A 22,430-nucleotide genomic window follows, 5' to 3' on the forward strand; every position below is an offset into this window, starting at 1 on the left:
ACCCTGCTTCCAGTTGACTCAAGAGATTAAACAAATTAACAAAATGCCCAATTCTAGTGTCCCCCACCTTCCCATCAGCCACCTGGGGGGAGAAGTTAAGCGGAAACCAAGAACTTCCAAAGTTTCACCTCTGGTTTGCCATAACCAAACTTTTAATTTAGATGTTTTCATCTCTCTATCTGAGTAAAAACTAAGTTTAAAATAATGACTGTAATAAATGAAGGTAATTAATTGTAGTTTGTTCCTTTACTGTCTAGTCAGCTTAATTTTACCTTTTCAACTAATAATGAGAAAATAATTTTTGTGCTCGGAGGGTTAATGATATGTAACTGCGAGAACCGCTAATTGCATGTTGCAAACTATTCATCAAAAGCCCCATCTGTGCCACTTGATTATGTTTGGTAAATTATTGCTTTGAATTATCTTTCATAAAGCAACTTTTGTAATTAGCCGGGTTTGAGTCTTGCTCTTTTCTCCGTGTGCATGGATATTCAAACTTTGTCCATTTCAAGCTGTCTCCATTAAGCTACCTTGGCGGGCAGCCTTTGTTTCCCGTTTGCCAGGGAAATCAGACTCTCCTTGATTGGATCGTGGTGGGAGGGAGAGCTCTCTCCACTCCCGGCAAGGCCAATTTACTTCCTCTCCACCCTTTCCTTGTATACAAAAATATGAAAAGATAAAAAGGATACATGGGCTTAGAGCACTGTGGAGTTGGTTCAGACAAAATAAGAAATGAACTTAAAAAATGTTCTCTATTTCAGCATGAAGCCTTGGGTGGGAAAGGAATGCATGAGCAAAGGAGGCTGCCTCCAACCCTGGCGTTTTATGGGCTACTTTATATGACTTACATGACTTGGGAGTGCAGTCGCCAAGGGAAATGTTTCCTGCGTGGTAATTAGTGCAGGGAAATCTTCAATGCAACCCCTGTGAGCCTGGTGGGTTTGCAGCGGGTGGGATAATGGATGGGTTCTCATTAACAAAAATTAAAATGAAAACCAGACTTCACTTCTCTGTTGCTGAGCGGACAGAGTTGGTCCTGGGCAAGGAAAGATTTCCTCCCACCTTCCCACCCTTTAAAATGAACACCTTCCTTGGGAAATATTTATTCCCTAAAGAGTGGGAGGGAGCAAGCGTGGTATGATCGCTTAGTCAATAGATCAAGGGAAAAGCGGAGGTTTCATGAATAAAATCATAGACAAATGCAGTCTTTTTCTCGTATTAAAGGTGAGATGAAAAGCTCTCTTAAGAAAATTAATGAAGTTCTCTTAAACAGTCCCGAACTCGTAAGAGGGACTCTGTGGAGGCTGACATGGCAACAAATAGAACCACAAAGGAGAATGTCTGGAGGGGGTGGGGATTTCCTTAGACTCCATGTTTTGAGTTCAGGGTTTGGGATTTCTCCAGAAATGCCCAAGCTCATGACCTCAGCCACCTGCCCTGCTGAACGAACCATCCCCATTCCTTGTAGGGACCAGAAAATCCTTTGACTGGAGAGTAAGCCCCAAAGTAGCAACTAACTGAGGAAACCCAAACCCAGGCATTACCCTAGGGGAAATCTCTCTCTCTCTTTCTCTCTCTCTCTCTCTCTCTCTCTCTCTCTCTCTCTCTCTCTCTCTCTCTCTCTCTCCTCTCCCTCCCTTTCTGTCTCTATTTCTCCTTCTCCTCTTTCTTCTCCTCTCCTCCTCTTCCTTCTGTTTCTGTCCTCCTCCTTCCTCTCTCTCTCCCCCTATGTCCCTCCCTCCCTTCCTCTCTCTCTCTTTCTCTCCTCCTTTTCCCTCTCTTTTCTCTCTCTCCTCTTCCTCTCTCCTCCCCTTCTTCCTTCTCTCTGTCTCTGTCCCTCCCTTTCTCTGTCTCTCTCCTCTTCCTTCTCCCTCTTTCCTTTCTTTCTTTCTTCTTCTCCTTTCCCTCCCCTTCTCCTCCTTTTCCTTATTCTTCTTCCTTCTCCTTCTCTTTCTCTTCCTCCTCCTTCTCTCTCTCCCTCCCTTCCTCTGTTTTTCTCTTTGTCTCTGCCTCTCTCTCTCTCTCTCACACACACACACAAGAATCTAAATGAGCAATGGAATCTGGTCATTTAGGGGTGTGAATGATGGCACAACAACGACATGAGGTGATTCTAAGGGCTCACCTCTTCTGAACCCTGCTTACCTCCTAACACGGCTTGTACTCAAGTTAAGCTCCCATCTTCCCTTGCATTTAGTTTCTCCACATCTCCCCAGTAAAAGAGTACATTAACAGAGTCATAGCATCAAGAGCTGGAAGTCTTTCACCACAACCCACTGAACAATAAGGAAACTAAGATCTAGAAACATTCAGGGAGGTAGCTGACCTCTCTTAATGCCATTCCAACTCAGATCCTCTAACAACAAATCCAACAACGTTATGATAATATTATTATAGCTGGCATGCCCATAGGCTACAAAGTTTGCAAAACACATAGGCAGCAAAGGACAGTGGAAATAACCTCGAATCTCGAATCACGGGATCTGGGTTCAAATCCCAGCTTTGTGTGTCCCAGGGCAGGTCACCTCACCTGGACCTCAGTTTCCTGATCTGTAAAATGAAGGAACTGGAGAGATGGTCTTTGAGGGCTCTTTCACTTCTAGATCTATGAGTAACCATCATTTTTTCTCCCTTTTCCTTCAGTTTGGGAATGTGATTATCAGTCTCTCTCTCTTTCTCTCTCTCACATACACCCAATATCTCTGAAAGTATCTAATAAGTATTTGTTGTATTAAAATGACAAAAAATTACAAAAGCTTTACAAAGCACTTTCCTCACAGCTCAGGGATAGAGAGAGCTAGTCTTTTTACAGATGAGGAAACTGAGCCACAACGAGGTGTAGTGGTAAGAGGCAGGTAAGAAACATTTATTAGGCACCTCCTGTGGGCTAGACACTGTGCTAAGTGCTGGGGATACAAATACAAGCTAAAGGAAAGACATTCCCTGCCCTTAGGAAGTGTATGTTCTAATGGAAGAAAACTATACCTAAAAGACTGCTGGGGGTAGTGGGGAAGAGAAAGAGGCAGGCGGTGCCTGTGTAGGGGGCCTTGGTGGTCAAGGCCGGAGGGTCTTAATTACAGCTGTTGCTCTTCATTTTGAAAGAGGACCAATGACATCATGGTATGATGTCTTGACTTGCGTGAGTTGGATTTAAGTGAGGCAGCGCTATACAAAGTCGTCAGCCTTCCTCTTCTCAAGTCACCCAAGTCCAATGGCAGGACAAAAGTCAGTTGGGGGAAGAATGAAGGACGGTCACAAATGGAAGTTGGGGTGGGAAATATTCCAGGGTGAGAAGGTCCTAGGAGATATGGGAAGTCCCAAAGGGAGAACAGCTCTGGACCAAAGTCAGAATTCTGAGTTCAAATCCCATCATGGCCACATAGCACTTTCATGACCTTGAGAAAGCCACTTTCCTCTTTGGGCCTCATTTTCCCCAATTATAAAATGAAGGTGGGGGGGATAGGTGGACAAAAAAAATCACCCTTCAAGTCCCTTCTATGCTTAAATTCACATGAGATGAAATTACTTGCCTGAGGTCTCAAAGCTAACTCAAGTCTCCTGACTCCAAATCCAAGGTTCTTACCAGTATGACCCATGGTCTCCCAGATATAAAAATACAGGTTTAATTAGAAATGGACCTACTGCAAAATTACATGAGGTGGTGGATGTCTACGTTAGTAAGGAAAGCAAGGGGAAGGAAGAAGGGTAGGGGTGGCCAATACTTCTGATACATCATCTACAGCCTCCATGAAAGCCTCCTATATCATGCCCCTTTACAGAGCAGGACCATAGCCTGGTTTGCCCCCTCCCCACCCTAGCAAGCATTGGCGCCAGGGCGTCAGAAAAGCAGAGCTTTCTTTTTCACCAGGAGGGCTGTCTCTGTAACCTCGGAGACGGCTCAGTACCAAGGGAAAAGCTGGCTTCCTGAGCCCGTGTGCATTCACTCACAAAGGATGCTGAGGGAGGGGGAGGGAGGGGGGTAGTGGTAGGGGGAGAACATGCCTTTTTTTTTTGAAACACAAAGGCATGAAAACCCACTCCTATCATTATCAGTCTCTTTTATGTGCTTAGGCACCCGCGCAACGGGATGAATCAATACTGGATTGCCCTATAAATAAATGAGCACATCAGTAAACTGAGTAATAAAACGAAGTGATGAAAAATATGGAAATAAGCTGCATTTGTGTAAATTCAGTTACTGTTTACTTTAATATTTTCTTATGTGGTTACGTAGTTCCAAGGAGACAGATTTAAAGGAATGGAGCGCGGGCGGCGGATGACAGATGCCAATGGGCTGCCGTCGCTGAGGCTGCCCGCCGTGAGCTCTCGGTGCCCCATTCCTCTGGGGGTTTCTGCCTAAGCACATTAGAAGAACACAGAAAGCAGCCCCCAGAAGATTGATCATTTTAAAAGCATTCAGAAGTACGATTTCTCGGCTTCTCCCCCTCTCCCTCTGCCTCCCCACCCAGTTGGAATGAGAAGGTTTTCTATCCTACATTCCTAAGTTAGATAGACTCATTTCTTCTGGGTCTTGGCTACAAGGTCCAGTCAAGGGAATAATGAGTTAGGGGAGACTCAGCTCCTGTTGTGAGGTTCGAGGATGGCCAAAGGCAAGCAAGCTTTTTTTTTTTTTGTTAGATCAGCTTGGCAGAGAGCCAAGGACTAGTTGGCAAATTGGTAGGAAGGCATTTATACTATATCAATTTTGCTCTGGGTGGCCCTAGGGGAGGGAGGGAAGCCTAGTAGGGAGAGCTGGTAAAGTGTTTATACTTACTGGCCAGGGGGTCTTAGGGAATTGCTGAATGCTGGAGCTGCGAGCATCTTGGGGGTCACCCAGGCCAACTCTCCCATTTCACAGAGGAGAAAACTGAGACTTGGAGACAAGAAGGGACTTATCCAAGGTCACACAGGTCCAAGACTGGAATCTACATCTTTTCAACTCTAAGCCTAGGAAGGTCCTTACTGATGGTTAGTGGCAGATCTGGGAGAATTCACTTTAAAGCAGAGGTAAGACCTGGGGGAAAGCAGAATACTTGTCAATATTCAAGGATAGATTTTGGTCTGTATAGGACAAAGGACCCTTTATTAACACAGCCTAAGTCCAGCCTAATTCAAATTGAACTCCCTCAAGCATCTATTAAGCACCTACTTGATGTCAGGTATAGGCAGCTAAGTGGTAGATGGATAGAGTGCTGGGCCTAAAGTCAAGAAGGCCCAAGTTTAAATGTGATCTCATATACTTCCTAGCTATGTGACCCTGGGCAAGTCACTTCACCCTGTTTGTCTCAGTTTCCTCATCTGTAAAATGAGCTGGAGAAGGAAATGGCAAAGATACTCCAGTATCTCTGCCAAGAAAACCCCAAATGAGGTTAGAAAGAGTTGGACAAGACTGAACATGATTAAACAACAAACAACGAGGTGTCAGGCACTTGCCTAGGCACTGGGATGCAAAGAAAAAAAGAAACTCCTTGCTCTGGGGTAGGGAAGGAAGGGGGGATGTATAACACTGAAATAGCTAAATCATTGCAACGTAACTTGTGGAGGGAGAGAGCACCAATAATCAATTAACCAACAAGCACTTATTAGGCACCTAGGAGATACCTGCTAAGTACTATTAGGTACCTACTAGGTACCAGGCACTGTGCTGGGTGCTGGGATACAATGATAAAAATGCAAACAGTCCTTGCTCTGAGAAGTTACAATGAACTGGAGGTGGGGGTGCAGGTGGAGGAAACAGTACAGATGTAACATATCCAGAGGTACAAAGAAACAATTTGGTAGTAACACAGTGAAGTTCTGTGTGTGTGTGCTGACATATGATGAAGTACACTGATTACTCCCCTTTACATACTCTACAGTTGAGCCAAACTGGTCTGTGCTATTCCCATACACAATGCTCCATCTCCCATCTCCATGCCTTTGCATAGTCTTTTCCCCCTGCTTTCCAAAGCCCTCCCTCCTCACTTCTGCCTCTTGGAACTCTTAGCTCCTTTCCAGGATCAGCTCAGGTATCATTACTGGTGAGAGGGACACAGGTGCAGAGTGTGTGTGTGTTTGTGTGTGTGTGTGTGTGTGTATGTGTGTGTATGTGTGTATGTGTGGGGGGGGGAGAGGAAGGGAGGGAGAGTGTATATGTGTGTGTGTGTTCCCAGCTGCTGAGCTTCTACTTTAAGGATGGTGAGAGATACATTGGATGATTAAACTGAAGACACACTGCATGTCTGCTCTTACCTCTGCTTGGAAACTCTTTAAGACTGGAGCGACCATCTCCCTGATTTCCTGAAAAAAGAGATCCAAGAGGTCACCAAAAGAGGAGGGAAGGAGACCCCCTAAGGGCATACACTTGCTTAAAGTCAAGTCCCAGACTTACAGCAAGAGGCCAGGCTTCCCCTTTTGGCTGCAGGGACGGCCCACCCCTCTGGCCAAGGCATTGTGAGGCCCTAGGTCAAGGTCTTGAAATTGGTACTGCTGGGTGTTTCCATGGATAAATGTTGAACTTGGAGTCATGAAGACCTGAGTTCAGACACTTACTAGCTGTGTGACCCTGGGCAAGTCATTTGTGGCCTCAGTTTCTTTATTTGTAAAATGGGGATAATAATGGTGTCTACCTCCCAGGGCTGTTATGAGGATCAAATGGCATAAATTTCTAAAAGGCCTTGAAAACTATAAAGCGCTGTGGAAATGCTAGCTACTGTTTCTGTCAGGGACTCTCAAGTTCATCTGATACGATTTCTTTTCTTCTTCCAGTCTCTTTCTGATCTGGGGAGCCATGAGTTTCCCAAAACAAAATGCTCCATTTCCTACCTCTACTCATTACATCATCATGTCACAGTGCAAGAAACCCTGGATTTGGAGGGAGAGAACTTGGGTCTCAGCCCTGCTACTGGGTGATTTTGGGCACATCAACCACTCTCTCCAGGTCTGTCTTCCAAATCACTTCCATCTTTGAGTCTGTAGTCCTATGATCCTTAATATAGTGCATCAGTCAGTCAATCAATAAGCATTTCTTAAGTGACTATTATGTGCCAGACTGTGTGCTAAATGCTGAGGAGACAAAGAATGGCAAGAAGAGCCCCTGCCCTTGGGAAAGGGAAGGGAGAATGGGCATTTATTAAGCACCTACTATGTGCCAGGCAAAACAGCTCCTGGCCTAAAGAAAGGGGGGGGGGGCGAAAAGGGAACAAACATTTATTAAGCTCGTTTTTTTCTTCCTCCCTCCCTTCCTTCCTCTATACCTTCCTTCCCTTCCTTTCTCTCTCTTTCCTTCCTTCCTTCTTTCCTTCTTCCCTCTCTCTTTCCTTCCTCCCTCTCTCCTTCCTTCTTTCCTTTCTTCCTCCCTCCCTTCCTTCCCTCACTCCTTCCTTCAGCTTTCTCTTTCCCTCCATCCTTCCCTTCCTCTCTCCCTTCCTATATTGCTCCCTCATAGGTGCAGAGAGGTGAGAAGAAGAAAAAAGGGATGTTTGATAACTGAAAGAAAGAATATAATACAATTCCTATACAACTGCTGACGTCATTGGAAGCTGGATGGTATCATAGAGATGAATCCCTTTGATTTACAAATGAAGAAACAAACACCCAAAGAGAGGTGTGGACTAGACTGAGGAGCTAGTGAGGAGGAGAGCCAGGTAGTGCTGGGATCATTATCTCCATTTTAAAGATGAAGAAACTGAGGGGCATTTATCAAGTGCCTACTATGTGCCAGGGACCGTGCTAAGCGTTGGAGATACAAAAAGAGGCAAAAAACAGTCCCTGCCCTCAATGAACTTCCAATCTGTCATGACTTCAGACAGGAGTTAGAGTACCTGCGTTCAGATCCCATCTCTGCCTGGTGTCACTTATGTGACCTTGGCGCTACTCCCAGGACTCCCTGTGGACTCTGGGAGGAAGGCCTGCCGCGTTGGCACCAAACACGTCTGCCCCTCTGGGCACGGGCTTTCCTTCTCTTGTCCGTTCTGTCTCTGCCCCTGCCCCTGCCCCTCTCTCCAGCCTTCCTCCTCCTTCCCAGGCCCATCTTCTTCTCCAACACCAGCAGGGGAAAGGGGGCTCCCTTCCCAGAAGGGGCCCAGTGTCCTGTTCATTGTCACCCACAGGGAACTGCTCAAAGTTACAAGTAGGAGGTGAGTTGGCACCAGTCAAGGGTTTTTTCCCCCTCCTAAATAGGGCCCTAACATGACTCTCTCTTTCCTACCAGAGGAACCAGTTCCAAAAGAGAGAATTTCAGAGGCACACTATAATAGGAATGGAAACTTATTCCTAACTGCATAATTACATAATTATGCAGTATTAAAATTATGTAAGTTGAATTGGAGGCTTAAAACCCGGCCTGGATTTTTCACCTGTACTGCTCCCAGGGGGAGACTAATTGACAAAAACCTTTGCTGCCTTGTGGGGGAAGGAGAAGCCAGGAAAGGAAGAGGAAAGGCCTTCAGAGACCTCCAGGGAGTGTTTCAGGGTCCAGGCCAAGAGAGCGGATGCTCAGAAGCAACGTTCCCAAGGTAGAGACAGAACAATGGGGTCTGAATCCTGCCTCTGACATTTACTTGCTGTGTGACCTAGGTAAGTTACTAACTCTCTCTGAGCCTCATTTTCCCCCTCAGTGAGGATCATGCGTATCAATGTAGGTAAAGTGTTTTGCAGACTTTTAAATACAATAAGAATGTGAGCTTAGAAATGTGAGGAATCACTGTGACAGCTTCCAAGGGCTGGACATACTGAAGGGTGAGGTTCATAGCATTTATTATGGTCTTTGGGCAAATCAATCCAGGGAGAGAACTGAATCCTACCTCCAGCTCTCTAAAACCTCCCCACAGGCAGCTAGATGGTTTGGCGGATATACCATTGAGCTACCTATATTCAAATCTGACCTTAGACACTAGCTGTATGACCCTGGGCAAGTCATTAAACTTCTGTTTGTTTCAGTTTCCTCATCTGTCAGATGGGGATGATAACAGCACTTACCTCCCAGAGTTATTTTAAGGATCAAATGAGATAATATTTGTAAAGGGCTTAGCACGTTGCCTGGCACATAGTAGGTATGTCAATATGTGTTCCCTTTCCCCTTCTCCTCCCCCCAAAAGATGGACTCACTGAACTGGGAAGGTAGAGTGAGAGCCACGGAGCACTCAAAGAGGGCCTGCGTCACTGAGGTAGATGCATGGTATAGTCTAAATAATGCTTGAGACAGAGGAAAGTGCTGGGTTCAAATCCCAGCTCTTCTTCCATCCTGTGTGATTTCGGACCTGTTCCCTTCCCTTCTCCAGACCTCAGGTTCCTCTTCTGTAAAATGAGGGAGGCTTAGAGTAGATGGCCTCTGAGTTCCCACCATCCTCTCTTTAGTGCCCTGGATCTATTCCCAACCTGGCCTTCCATCTACTCAACCTAAATACTTCATGAAGAATAGGGACCGTTGACTATAAGTTACATTTGAGTCTCTCAGATATGTCCCAAACTGTCTAATTTGATATTTCTTGACATGGTATCTTGTGCAGAGGTCCCAAAGCCTGTAGCCTTGTTAAGTTACAAAGCAATAAAGATGGCAGTCTCTATGAGTCAAGTCAACAACCCAGAATGACCCAAAAGGTTCATGAATAGACTCTCCCAGGAGAATAGTACTCTTGGAGGGCAGGAATGATTTTCCATTTATCTCTACATATCTAGAACTTATGGACAGTAGGTGGTACAGTGTATAGAGTGCCAGGCCTGGAATCAGGAACACTTATCTTCCTGAGTTCAAATCTGGCCTCAGACTGTGTGACCCTGATCAAGTCATTTCACCCTGTTTGCCTCAGTCTCCTCATCTGCAAAATGGGCTGAAGAAGGAAATGGCTAAGCACTCCAATATTTTTGCCTGAAAAAATCCCCCCCAAATCCAAATGGGGTTACAAAGAGTTGGACATGACTAAACTCAGCCTAGAACTTAGTGCAGTGCCTGACGCATAATATTAATATTACCATTCATTATACATTTTACATCTGTTTCACTTCATCTGTTAAAATGTAAGCATCTTGAGGTAGGGAGGTTTTGTTATTGTCTTTGCATGCTTGGCACCTAGAATGATTTGGTATACAGCAGAAACTTAATAAATGCCTATTGATCAATTGTGGATTGAGAGGGTAGGAAGAGAAAGACATAGTGGAATGATACACCAGCCCTGGAGTCAGAAAGACCTAAATTCACATGTGTGACCTTGGGCAAACCATTAAAATCTTTAGTGCCCCCAGGTAACTCTCTGCAGGTTTTGATCTGCATTGGTAGAGGGAGCGTTTTCACTGGGAGTTCCATGTTATCAATGAAACTACACCTTTGGCAGAGAGAGAAAGAGACTTAGGGGTGGGTGTGGGAGGCCTTGAGGAGGCTGAGGGTCCATTCTTGAATCATGAGATCTGTCTCAGAATCAGAATCATAAAATGAGAATCATGCCATATGCCATCCCTCATGTTACAGTAAGACCATTCTGCCTGGTAGGAAGACCTTTCCTTTGCTACTCAGATCTTTGAAAGGCATACTGAATTGAATTAAATCCTTTCCTCCAGATTTGCTGCCCAAATCCTAGCCAGGAACCTAAGAGGTGGATGGGATGTCAGAGGTCAGTGGAGATTATGCCCAATGGTGCCAGCCACTCCCTCCCATCTAATCTTATCCCTCTGCTAGTGGCAGAGATTTAGCTCAACACCAAATCCCAAGTCAGGGAGCCTGGATTTGGGAGGTCCAGCAGCCCGAGCCCAACTTAAAGAATCAGGACCATCCTGATGAGGGTTTATTTTGGCTCTAGATACCATCTGGAGCCCCAGCTTTCAGATCCTCCACAGATCCTGCTCATGAACTCCAAATTCAAATGGGGTTCAGTGAGACTAAGTAGCACGATAGGATATGTGAAGGTGGTGGGGTCATAAGCCTCAGCACTGGATTGCTTGATACATGGAAGAATGCCCTCTGGATGAGTATGGCCCTGAAACCTCCCTAGGGTGTCATCACCAAGGAAAAAGAACCCACTTAAGGTTATGTAAGGAGGCAAGGAACTGAAATTTTAATCAATTTGGAAACAGCTGATCATTGACTTAGAGGTTACCTGGTCCAACTCCCTCGTTTTACACTCGTTTTACTAAGTCTCAGATTGAGGAAGTGATGTGCCCAAGATCAGACAGACATAAGGTGTCAGAAGTGGGATTTTTGAGCCTGGGTCCTCTGCCTTGGAATTCATTTTTCTTCACCCTTCACTGCTATAGTCAAGCATCACAGAATCATTTAATCTTGGAAGTGGACAGGGCTTCCAAATCTACCTAGTCCTGTGCTAAAGTGAGTATGCCTGATACCATGCATTCTATCAAGGAATTTTGACATTGAAAGGGATGGACCTCAGAGGTTATCCAGCCCAGCCCAGACCTAAAGCAGAATCTCCTCTGCACCAGATCCCTGACAAGGGGGTTATCCAGTCACCCAACCCATCTAGTATTTAAGTACCCACTCTATGCCAGGCATTGTGCCAGGGCCTGAGGAGTCAAATATAGAGACCAGAATAATCCCTCCTTGGATAGAGCTTATATTCTAACAGGTGAGACAGCAAGGGCATCTGTAAAAATTTTCAGCATTAACAAAAAGTGAATAACTATAAATAAATATACAAGATAAGGTTTTTTTTTGGAGGGAGGGAAGGAAAAGTTTCATGCAGAAGGTGGTGCCTCTGCTTGAGGACCTCCAGTGATGGAGAAGCTACTGTCTCCCAAGGCATCCTATTCAAGTTACTCTACCTTCTGGGCCTCAGTTTTCTTATTTGCACAATGTGGTCTGGGGTCTCTTATATCTCTAGGTCTCTGATCCTAAGACAAATCATCTAAATTCCCTGGGCCTCAGTTTCCTTATTTGTAGAATGAGGAGAAGTAGATGAGATAGCCTTGGAAGTCCTTTGTATCTATGCATTGGGAATATATGATAAGCTATCCAGTGTCCATGGATATTAATCTTTTGAGAATGAGGGTCTTGGACTAGAACAACATGGTGTCTAAGAGGTCCCTTCCAAGCTAGGTCCTTTCAAGTGCTAGGATCCCATGACCCACTTTGGGACAACTGTAACGTCTGGGCAACTTTGTAGGGAAGTATCTGTCAGTTCAATAGGGTGGCTGGTGTCAAAGGAAGATGCCTCATGAAATCTCAGATGGAGAGCTGGAAAGGGCCTTGGAGGCTATCTGGCCCCACTCTCATTTTTACAGATGGGGAAACTGAGGCCCAGAGAGGGGAAGTAATGCGTGCAAGATCTGGTGTTTGAATTCAAGAACTCTTGACTTCAAATCCAACGTTCTTTCTACTAAGCCTCCTAATTGACTCCTAAATGTGACTCCTTCCTTCCTTCCTTCCTTCCTCTGGAAATTTTTGGAATTTTCCAAGAAGCAACATTGGGACCTGTTGCCAAAGGACAAAGCTATCTCAATTTCTCCCTAGAAGAGAATGGAAGCCTGTAAAATCTTGTCTCCTTCCCCTGGGGATCCCTTAGTGTTCCAGCATCAGCACCTTCTCCCAAGGAGGCAGACACAGACTCATGGGGAACAAAGCTTTCCGGGTGGTGGTAGGTGAGAAGGGAAGGAAAATTAACTAAAGTGGGAGTGGGGAGAGGATGTGGAAACTGAAGAAAACGGCAAAAAGAACAGGGGAGAGGATGGGGGAGGGGAAGGTGGGGGAAGGGGAAGAGGGGGAGGAAGAAGGGAAGGTCACCATGCCTTGACAGCCTCAATGGGCTCAAATGGAAAGGATGATCTTTGGATAAACAGTCCATCGAGACTCGGTGTGGAAAATAACAAGATCTCAGTTTTGAATGTGCAGGGGGTAGAAAGAGAGGACAGAAATGACTGTTTTCTAAAGCCTTCTGAAACAATGACTTTAATAGAAATCCTTTCCATTTTTCCATAATATGGAACTGCTGGGCACCACAATGCCAAGAGAACTCGAGGGTTAGGGGGGCGCTAATTTTTCTTTGTGGTTAATTAGCTTCTTTCCTTGTTAGTCACTTATGTTGCCAGTTTTCAAAAATCGAGTTTGAAGGGAGAGAAATCTGCCTTCCCACCGCGTTAATTCCGGAGCCGCAAATATACTCTACCTCAGGTACATTTTTCTTAAATTCCCGACGGAGTTCAATTAAATGTTTATGAGAATTCTGGCTCTCCTCCTGCCGCGACGCCAGCTCAGAGGCAACAGAATTAAGCTCCTTCTAGAACAATAAGAGGGAGAAAGAGGGAAAAAAAAGAGGGTGGGTTTTTTCTTCCCCTCTGTCCTTCACCCCCCCACCCCCTTCATCATCATACATATGCTGAACAAGTTTTTCTTAACTTAAAAAGCTGAGAAAAGACACTGTATTGACTCCTGGTGGCTGGGAATAATTTAAGAAACCATAGATCTGACCAAAAATCTGGGATTTTTTTTTTAGATCATTGGGAGCTGGGTTGATCGATAGTCATAAAACTGGGTGGAGTCCCCCATCCTTCCCCTGCACCCCCCAGCCCATTTCTTAATTTTTCCAAAGGAACGCTGGCATACGCTTGTCAGTAACTGTGGAAAACATCACCAGGCCATGTCAAAATAGCATATTGTATGGGCAGATTATAGTCTAAGAATGTGGCGCTGACAGCTTTCATATATCACGGGCAGGGAACCGTTCCAACCATGAGTTACTTACACTTAAGTGTTCATAAATAAGCTCTATAAGATATCTATAGCTTTTTAATTTCGGCGGATTTTGGAAAAATGAAGGTGCCGATGTGGAGTAAACTGACCTTTCGGTCCTCTTGCGGTAAATTATTTCCAGTTCACTTCAAGTGCAAGGAATATTTCATGTGAGGGCCCTCGGGTGCAGATGGAGTGGATTTGAAGGGGCTTCGCATGCCTAGGAGTGGGGTGGAGGCGTGGAGCCTGGCTTTCATAGGATTCAAGTCAATTCAATTGAACCTGCATTTATTCGGTGCCTACTGTGTGTTGGGCCCTGGGCTGGGTGGTAGGGACAAGGGAGATGAAAACAAAACCCTCCATGACTTCAAGGAGTTTGAGCAAGGCATGAGACTGAGGTGCAACAGAATGACTTCTGTTTGTGAATTCAAAGAAATGAAATTAAAATCCAGATTCTACTATTTAATATCTGTGTGACCTAAAGCAAGTTGCTTGACTCTTCTGAGCCTCAGTTTCCTTATCTGTAAAATGAGAATATTAGACCATATCACTTCTAAGGTCCTTTCTGGCTCTTCTCCTATGACCTCCCCTTCCATTCTACATTCTTGTTGAGGAGTTGGTTTAATAGTGTCCTACTCTTTGTGAAACCCACCTCCTCTCAAAGCCTTCTAAAGTTTCCAATATAATGTCAGTTAGTCGTTTCAATTATGTCTGACTCTTTCTTGACCCCATTTGGGGTTTTCTTGGCAGAGATATTGGAGTAGTTTACCATTTCCTTCTCCAACTCATTCAACAGATGAGGAAACTGAGGCAAGCAAGGTTGAATGACTTGCCCAGGATCACAAAGCTCACTAGTAAATGTCTGAGGCTGGATTTGAACTTAGGTCCTCCTGACTCCAAGTCTGGTCCTTTAGTCATTGTACCACCTACCTGTCCCAGATGATATTATCCACTGTGTCACCTAGCTGCTTTATTCTATATTCTGCTAGGGAGGATACAACATCTCTCAGTTAATGGGAGATTACCCCCCGATTATCCTGTATATATCTTGTACATAGTTGCTTACATATTTTATTCTGTGTTAGGGTATGAGCCCTCTGATAGCAGGAGCTGTCTTTCTCTGAGTCTAGCACAGAGCCTGAAACACATTAGGAGCTCAAGAAATGCTTATTAAAAAATTATCAACAAGCATTTATTAAGCACCTACTGCGTGTCAGGGATGGTGCTGGGTACTACCAAAGAAACAAAGTAAAGATGACAGTGTCCCTGACTTCATGGAGGCCTTACATGCTTTCGAAGAGGCACATCCATGGGTCAGTACAGATTAGCTCCAAAGTCATTTCCAGAGAGAGAGGGCTTCTAGCTGGGAGCACGGGTGAGAGGTCAGGATAGACCTGGTTCAAGAGGCTTTGCTTTGAAAAAAACCAGTAGTTCTTGGATTTCATATTGACTCTCCCTTTCCTTTATTAGAGACTTCTCCCTCTTGAAATGACTTTTCGTTGCATCCCCAGAATCTAGAGCAGATTCCCCACATTCTAAGCATGACAGACCACTCCTGCAAAAGAGAGAAGATGGGTAATAGAATGTCATATAAGGGAAACAGCAAGCTGGCCAGCTAGACCAGAATAGAAAGTTCAAGATGGGAAGTATTGTTCAATTATCTCAGAAAAGTAGGTGGGAGCCAGATTGTGGAGGGTTTCAGCCATCACCATCAACAACAAAAGAAAATGAGCCGAAAAGAAAGGGAAAAATCCTTCCGTCTTCCACTCAGGGCAGAAAGGCTCTGGGTTGTGCAAGGATCCTGGATGAGCCCTTCCCTTTCCTCATTTCTAATGGTGGCAATTTCAGGAGGGGAGGACAATTCACTAGGAGCTGTCATCGCTTTCATTTGCATAATTCAGGATATGATCTGTTTATGTGGTCGCTTGCCTGCTTGCAGGAACTGGAAGGACGGTTTCCCTTCTCTACCCTCCTGCCCCGGACAATAACTTGAGCTGCAATTCCGTATGTATCACCCGATTATATTTGCAGCAATCAAGTCTCATAATTTTCCAAATCCGGTGATGCAATAAATATCTGCAATCAGATTTATTAAAAACACATGCGCATGCAGGAGTGTATTTCGAGGGTGAACTCTTTAATCTACCATATGCCCAGTAAAGAGGAGCAGCCAGCTACGAGACCATATTTGTTACTGCCTCTACACATTTATCTAGTGTATGTAACAAAACACTTTTACCATTAGATAATGAAATAAAAGTCCTATTAACTCACTAAAAATCCTTTTTTGTCTAAAAAGGGAAATGCACGGTAATGGACTCATGGTGTGTCTGAGCATCTGTAAATCTAGTTAACAATCATTCACACCAATATCATAAACCTTGTACCAACTAACACAGGGCAAGACGACAGCCCACCTCCCTAATCTGCACCCTCCCCAGAGAAGGCAAGAAAGAGTCCAAGTCATGGAAAGTGCTTGGGAGAAAAACTCATGTTGGAATGAACCTATTTGGAGAGAGATTCTCCTGCTTAGACATCTCACCTCCACCTTTCTGGAGGGGAAAGTGTGAACCAGGAGAATGGTGGGAGGCCTAGAGGGGGCTGAGGGCCCTTTCTTGAATCACGAGATTCTGTCTTAGAACTGCGTTCACAAAATTAGAATCATCCCATATGTCAGTCCTGATGTCACCATAAGACCCATTCTGCCTGGTGAGAAGACCTTTTGTCTGTTACTGAAATCTACAAAAGGTTAGTTGCTAGGAAGATGAATGAGCTGAGGAGGTGAGCAGCAGTTTAGTAGACCACAACCCCCTTGAAGGCGAGGATCATGTTTATCTTTGCATCTCCACCAGGGTACGGGGTTGAATATTTCACGTGAGATAAAGCACGACAGAGCATTCGATTCAACATTCATAAAAATCACAGATTCTTCTACTGCGTTTCCAAGTTGGAAAAGATCTCATAGGTCACCTTATTCCATCTTTTCCCAGAATTCTAAATTTTATCTTAATACTTCCAACAAATAATCTTTCACCTCGAAGACCTCCAGGGATGGAAAACTCATTACTCCTCCCCACTCAAAGCCTCCTAAAGTTTCTCATTCAGTGTTTTTTAGTCATTTCACTCCTATCTGACTCTTCATTGACCTCATTGGGGGTTTTCTTGGCAAAGCTATTGGAGTGGTTTGCCATTTCCTTCTCCAGATTGTTTTACAGATGAGGAAACTGAGGCAAACAGGGTGAAGTGACTTGTTTAGGGTCACACAGCTATTATGTCTCTGAGGTTGGATTCGAACTCAGGCTTTCATGACTCTAGGCTTCTCTCCATTGTACCACCTAAGTGCCCTCTCCCATTCAATAGGGTAGCCCTAATAGGACATTTTTTTAACTTACATACAAATTTTTAAGTTTTTTTACTTAGGTAAATTTTTACTTATGTACTCAGGTACCCCTCCACAAACCTTCTACAGCTTGGCCTTCATCCTGAGTTTGGCACCAATAGCATAAATCAGACTCCTACACATTTTAGGTGACAAAAGCCTGCTGTCATATCCTCCCAACATTTTCTCCTCTAAACATTCCTTCATAGTCTATGCTTAGAACATGGTTTTGAGTCCCCTCACCATTGTGGTTATTCTCTGGTGATGCTCTGCTTGTCAATGTCCCTTCAACAAACCTTTAGCAAGTGAGGGTTTAATAGTGGAACAAGACACAGACCCTGCCCTCAAGGACCTTATAGTCTAGTTGGAGAAGTGGGGGATGAAACAAGTCCACAGTCTGCACACTAAGAGTTATGATATGTATATTATACATGTATATTTTCAAACTAATCCTTAAGTTTCAGGCTTTCCCATCACCAAGCATACTTCATGGCCATCTTGCTCTCTGGTGTGTTCCCAGAATGAATAGCCGTTTATTATCAGTCAAAGCAGAATAAAACTGGGAAGTGAATTCTTTTTTATAAATCACAAAACATATCTCCAAAGTAAACTGTCTTATTTGTTATTTAGGGTCATAGATGTCAGAGCTGGGAGGAATCTTAGAACAGGGAGGGTCAAAGATGGTAGGGGTCTTAGAAGAGGGAACATCAAGGATGGGGGAGAGATCTTGGGAAAGAGGATGCCAGAATGAGAAGGGACCTTTGGATTTAGAAAGTCAGAGCTCTGAGGAAAGCTGAGAAATTATCTAGTGTAATTTCTTTTCAAAGGAGGAAACTCAAGTCCAATGGGGTTAGTGATGTGCCCAAGGTCACACATGTAAAAAGTTGCAGGGGCAGACTCAGCCAGGGTCCTCTGCCTCTAGGTCCAGGGCGCTCTCCATGGTACACCCTCTGGCTTTGATTGTCCCCTAAATCACTCCCTGTTCTATTAGTGCAGACAATTCTGGGTTCAGTGGGCAGCAGGATAATGCACTCATTGAAACATGAGTGGCAGAGTTATTAGCAGGTCCTCTCAGTACTGAGAGGGTCGGTGTCATCCAGTGGAATGGGCAGTGGCTTCTGGGAAACTCAAGTTCATAAGGCAGAAGTAAAGCCCACTCAACCAACTCCTAGGAGGATGGCATATCATACTGAGAATACCTCTGTCTAATATTGATAAGGGTTTATGTTCACAGGTGGAATATACATACATTATCTCATTTGAACCCACTGCAAACCCTGGCAGGAGATGGGGCAAGCAGTGGGACATTGGAGTCCCAGTCTTTGTTCTCTGTCTAAATTAAATATCCTACAATCTGGGTTCTTAGCTCAGCTCATGTAGGAAAAAATTCTTGGATCTGGAGTCAAGAAGACCTGAGTTCAAATCCCACCATGGATACTTAAGAAGTATATTATCCTAGGCAAACCATTAAACTCTTATGAGCCTCAGTCAGGCCTTAGCCCAGTGCTTGGCACATGCTAAGTGCTAAATAAACATTTTTTTGGAGTCTGAAACTTTAAAATAGGGAAAGCAGAGTCACAAGATCTTATTGATCATAGATTTAGAGTTGGAAAAGGGACCCCATAGATTTACTAGTCCTACTTATTCTACAGAAGAAGAACTGGAAGTCCAGTAAAGCAAACGAGCTTGCCTGAGGTCATACAGCTTATAAATATTCATAGATTCATGGCTGGAGAGCTAGACGGGACAGAAAGATCACCTGGCCTAATCCCCTTCTTTTACAGGAGAGAAATCACAAGCTGACAGAAGTTAGGTAAATTACCCAAGGTCACACTGCTATAACATGGCAGGATGTAAACAGCACCCATCTCACAATCAAGTGTGGTTATATAGAATTATTAAATTATAAAATATTTTAAAAATTAAATGATCAAGCTGCATTATAGGATGTACTTTGCCCCCAAATTTTTTTTTGAGGGGTCCGGATCTGTGATTTCTTTGATATGAACAATTCCTTTGGAATTGTATGGAAACTTCCTCTGTCAATGTAGATCAACAACTCTTGAGTCTTTCAGGGCACTGTGATGTTGAGTAAATTATCCAAAGTGACCTAACAACTAGTATTAAAGTCAGAGCTTGAACCCAGAGTTCAACTAAACTTGATTAATCAATCAACTGATAGATTATTTATTAAGCACCTACTATGTGCTAGGCACTGGGCTAAGCACTTGGAATTCTGAGGCTCACAGGGGTTGAACGACTTGCCTAGAGTCATATAGCTAGTAAGTATCCAAGTAATTACTAACCGTGCTAGCTGTTCCTAACTCCAAGACATTCCCTATATATGTCAGTCATCATCATCATCATCATTGTAAATGTTATTATGAACAAATTTATTTTTGTTATTACAACCTGAGAGATCTTGGGCAATTTACTTAGTTTTTCTGGGTCTCAGCTCTCTCTTCTGTACCATGAAGAGCTTGGACTCTCAATTCCATTTAACCAAATGCCAACCAGTGGAATGAACAACCATAAATGCACGGGACAGATGACCAACCATGCTACCCACCTCCTGGCTCAGGGGTGATGGACTAAATACTCAGAGTGAGATATACATATTTGGACAAGGCCAATGGAGGAACTGGATTTGCTTGACAATGTATATTTGCTATAAGGATTTCCCTTTTCTTTTCTTTTTCAATGAAGGGATAAGGAGGAGAGAAAATTAATGTTTATTAATAAAAAATGATTGAAAAATTATGCTTTCTCCTATTTTACGGATGAGGAAAATGAAGCTTAGACAGGGTAAAAGGGCTGGTTCATGAAAGAGCTGGTCCTGAAAGCCATGTCTCCTATTTCTGGTTTTTGCCATCATGCATGGCCAACCTAAAGGAAATCCACTCCAGGGACTTGAGGGCTTCTCACAGTTAACATGGAAGCTGAGTGTTGGGCCTTTCTCTAACCACCCCCTCCCCCAACCCTCATCCCTCCCCCAATCAGAGCGAAGCAGGAGAGATGCTGAACCCAACCCGAAGTCTCTGTGCCAGGCCTTGGGCTTAGACTCATCTGATTAACAGGCCATCAGGAGCAGACAGACAGCCCGGAGCCCAGCACAGACCAACTCAAATAATGGTAATAATAAACATTCCATCTGCAGCTAAAGAAGAAATAATTTTAATGAGCTCGGAACAGAAGACAGACTCTACTAAGATTTGGGCCAAAGATCGCCATGGAAATAAACAGTCATCTTTGCTAGAGCAAGGCTGGAAGGCTCTGTGCTGTGGAGTGGAGAGAATTCCTTGGACAAGGAGGAATCAGTTAACCCCCAGATTATGCCAATTCAGTTTAGTGCAATTCAACAAATAGTAAGCCCCTACTATGTGCCAGGCACTGTGCCAGGTCCTGTGATACAAAATCAAAATGGTCCCAAGAAGTTTCTACTCTTTGAATGAGTGAAAGAAAGGAAAACCATTTATGTTAACACTTTTATGTTAACGGTATTATGTTATGTTACCATTTATGTTAACGGTGTCTGGAGACAAAAACAAGTCTTGCCCTCAGGGGGATTAGAATCTACTGGTAGGAACAGAGTGCATGTGGAGAAGGAAATAGAAAATATATGCAAAACTGAGGGGCATTAATAAGGAAAGATCCACATAAATAATAGCTTACTCTTCAGACCTTCCCTGTCCTGGCCCCTTCTTACTTTTGGCCGTTTATGGGTTCCATAAAAGGGAGGGGGGGGCCAACGGGGCGATGGGGAGGCTTTGAGGAGATGTCAAGGAAGTGAGGGAAACATATTGCAATAGGTTGTGAAGCCGTGAAAAGGGGCCCCGAAAGACGACTCTAGCTGTAGGCTAGGGACTGTCCTCTTATTCTAAATTTTTCTCTTCCTCAGCACCAGGAGTAGTGTTCTTTATGCAGTGGGAGACTAAGTAAAGGTTGTTGTTGAGATGATTTTGAAATAAGATAGATTTGGAAACATAGAACTGCTTTTTGCGGGGGGGGGGGGGGGGGGGGGTTGGTAATTGGGGTTAAGTGCCCAGGATCATACAGCTAGTAAGTGTCCGAGGTCAGAATTTGAACTCAGGTACTCCTGACTCAAGGGCTCGTGCTCTACGCACTATGGCGCCACCTAGCTGTCACTGAATAAGAAAATTGCATTCATAATAGCACACTTTAAAAAATATATGAGAATTCTCCTCTGCCCTTCGGACAGGTGGTGTACTGGTAGACTGCTCACCTTGGACTGAGGAAGTCTTGAGTTTGAATCCTGCCTAAGACACTTCCTAGTTGTGTGACTCTGGGTAAGTCACTTAATCTGTCTTATCTTCAGTTTTCTCATCTGTATAATGGGTGTGTGTGTGTGTGTGTGTGTGTGTGTGTGGTAAAAATAACATCTACTTCACAGGGTTTTGTGAGGATCAAAGGAGATAACACATGTAAAGTGCCCAGAGAAATGCCAGCTTTCATGATTATTCTGCTTCATTTTAACCTCACCTCCACTTGCTTTAGTTTTCCCATATGTCAAATAGTTGTAATAAAAGTACCTTCTAGCACACAACTAGAATCCTATTTTAGGCCCACATTACCTCTTCATAACCCGCTGCACTCAATGTTTCTCTCACTTCCCTGACACTCGCCTCTCCTTTTTAGCTCTCCTTTATGCATTATCTTCCCTTATTGGGATATAAGGTTCATGAGGGCAGGGGCCGTCTTTCTTCCTTGTGTTAGTATCCTCTCTGTCTATCTATCCATTTATATTGTGTCTATTTATCCATTTGTCTATCATCTATGTATCTATCCTATCACATATAGCTATCTTATCTATCCTTCCATCTACCTATCCCTCTTTCCTATCCATTCATCTATTCATCTATCTATCTATCTATCTGTCTACCTACCTATCTCTCTATTCATCCATCTATCTATCCATCCATCTATCAATCATCTATCTATCCATGCATTTATATTCTGTGTCTATTTATCCATTTGTCTATCATATCTATGTTTCTATCCTATATACTTATCTATCACATATAGCTATTTATGCCTCTATCTATCCTTCCATCTATCCATCCCTCTGTGCTTCTATCTATCTATCTATCTATCTATCTACCATCTACCTACCCGTCTTTCTGTCTGTCTTTTATCTATCTATCTGTCTGTCTGTCTATCCCTCTATTCATCTATCTATCCATCCATTCATCCATCCATCCATCTATCAATCATCTATCTATATCTATCTGTCTGTCTAACTGTCTGTCTGTAGCTACATATGTATCTATCATCTATCCATCTATCTATCTATCTATCTATCTATCTATCTATCTATCTATCTATCTATCATTTACCTACCTGTCTTTCTATCTGCCTGTTTATCTTTTATTTAGCTATCTA

The 22,430-nt window shown here is 43.8% G+C and overlaps 1 protein-coding gene across 4 annotated transcripts in view; it reads right to left on the bottom strand.

The window, feature by feature from the left end:
* The window catches only part of CUX2 (cut like homeobox 2), a 366,464-nt gene that overhangs the window by 138,737 nt on the left and 205,297 nt on the right, over positions 1-22,430 (bottom strand). For 3 of the 4 annotated variants that reach the window (XM_072600459.1, XM_072600461.1, XM_072600462.1), the window contains 2 exons: positions 13,089-13,199; positions 6,232-6,279 (listed from right to left, as the gene is read on the bottom strand). In XM_072600459.1, the coding sequence (XP_072456560.1) occupies positions 6,232-6,279; positions 13,089-13,199 (159 nt within the window). The remainder of the gene's footprint in view (positions 1-6,231; positions 6,280-13,088; positions 13,200-22,430) is intronic. The other variant, XM_072600460.1, reaches the window with a different exon arrangement.

Source organism: Notamacropus eugenii, chromosome 4 (genome assembly GCF_028372415.1).
Source record: "Notamacropus eugenii isolate mMacEug1 chromosome 4, mMacEug1.pri_v2, whole genome shotgun sequence".
Lineage (NCBI taxonomy): Eukaryota > Metazoa > Chordata > Mammalia > Diprotodontia > Macropodidae > Notamacropus > Notamacropus eugenii.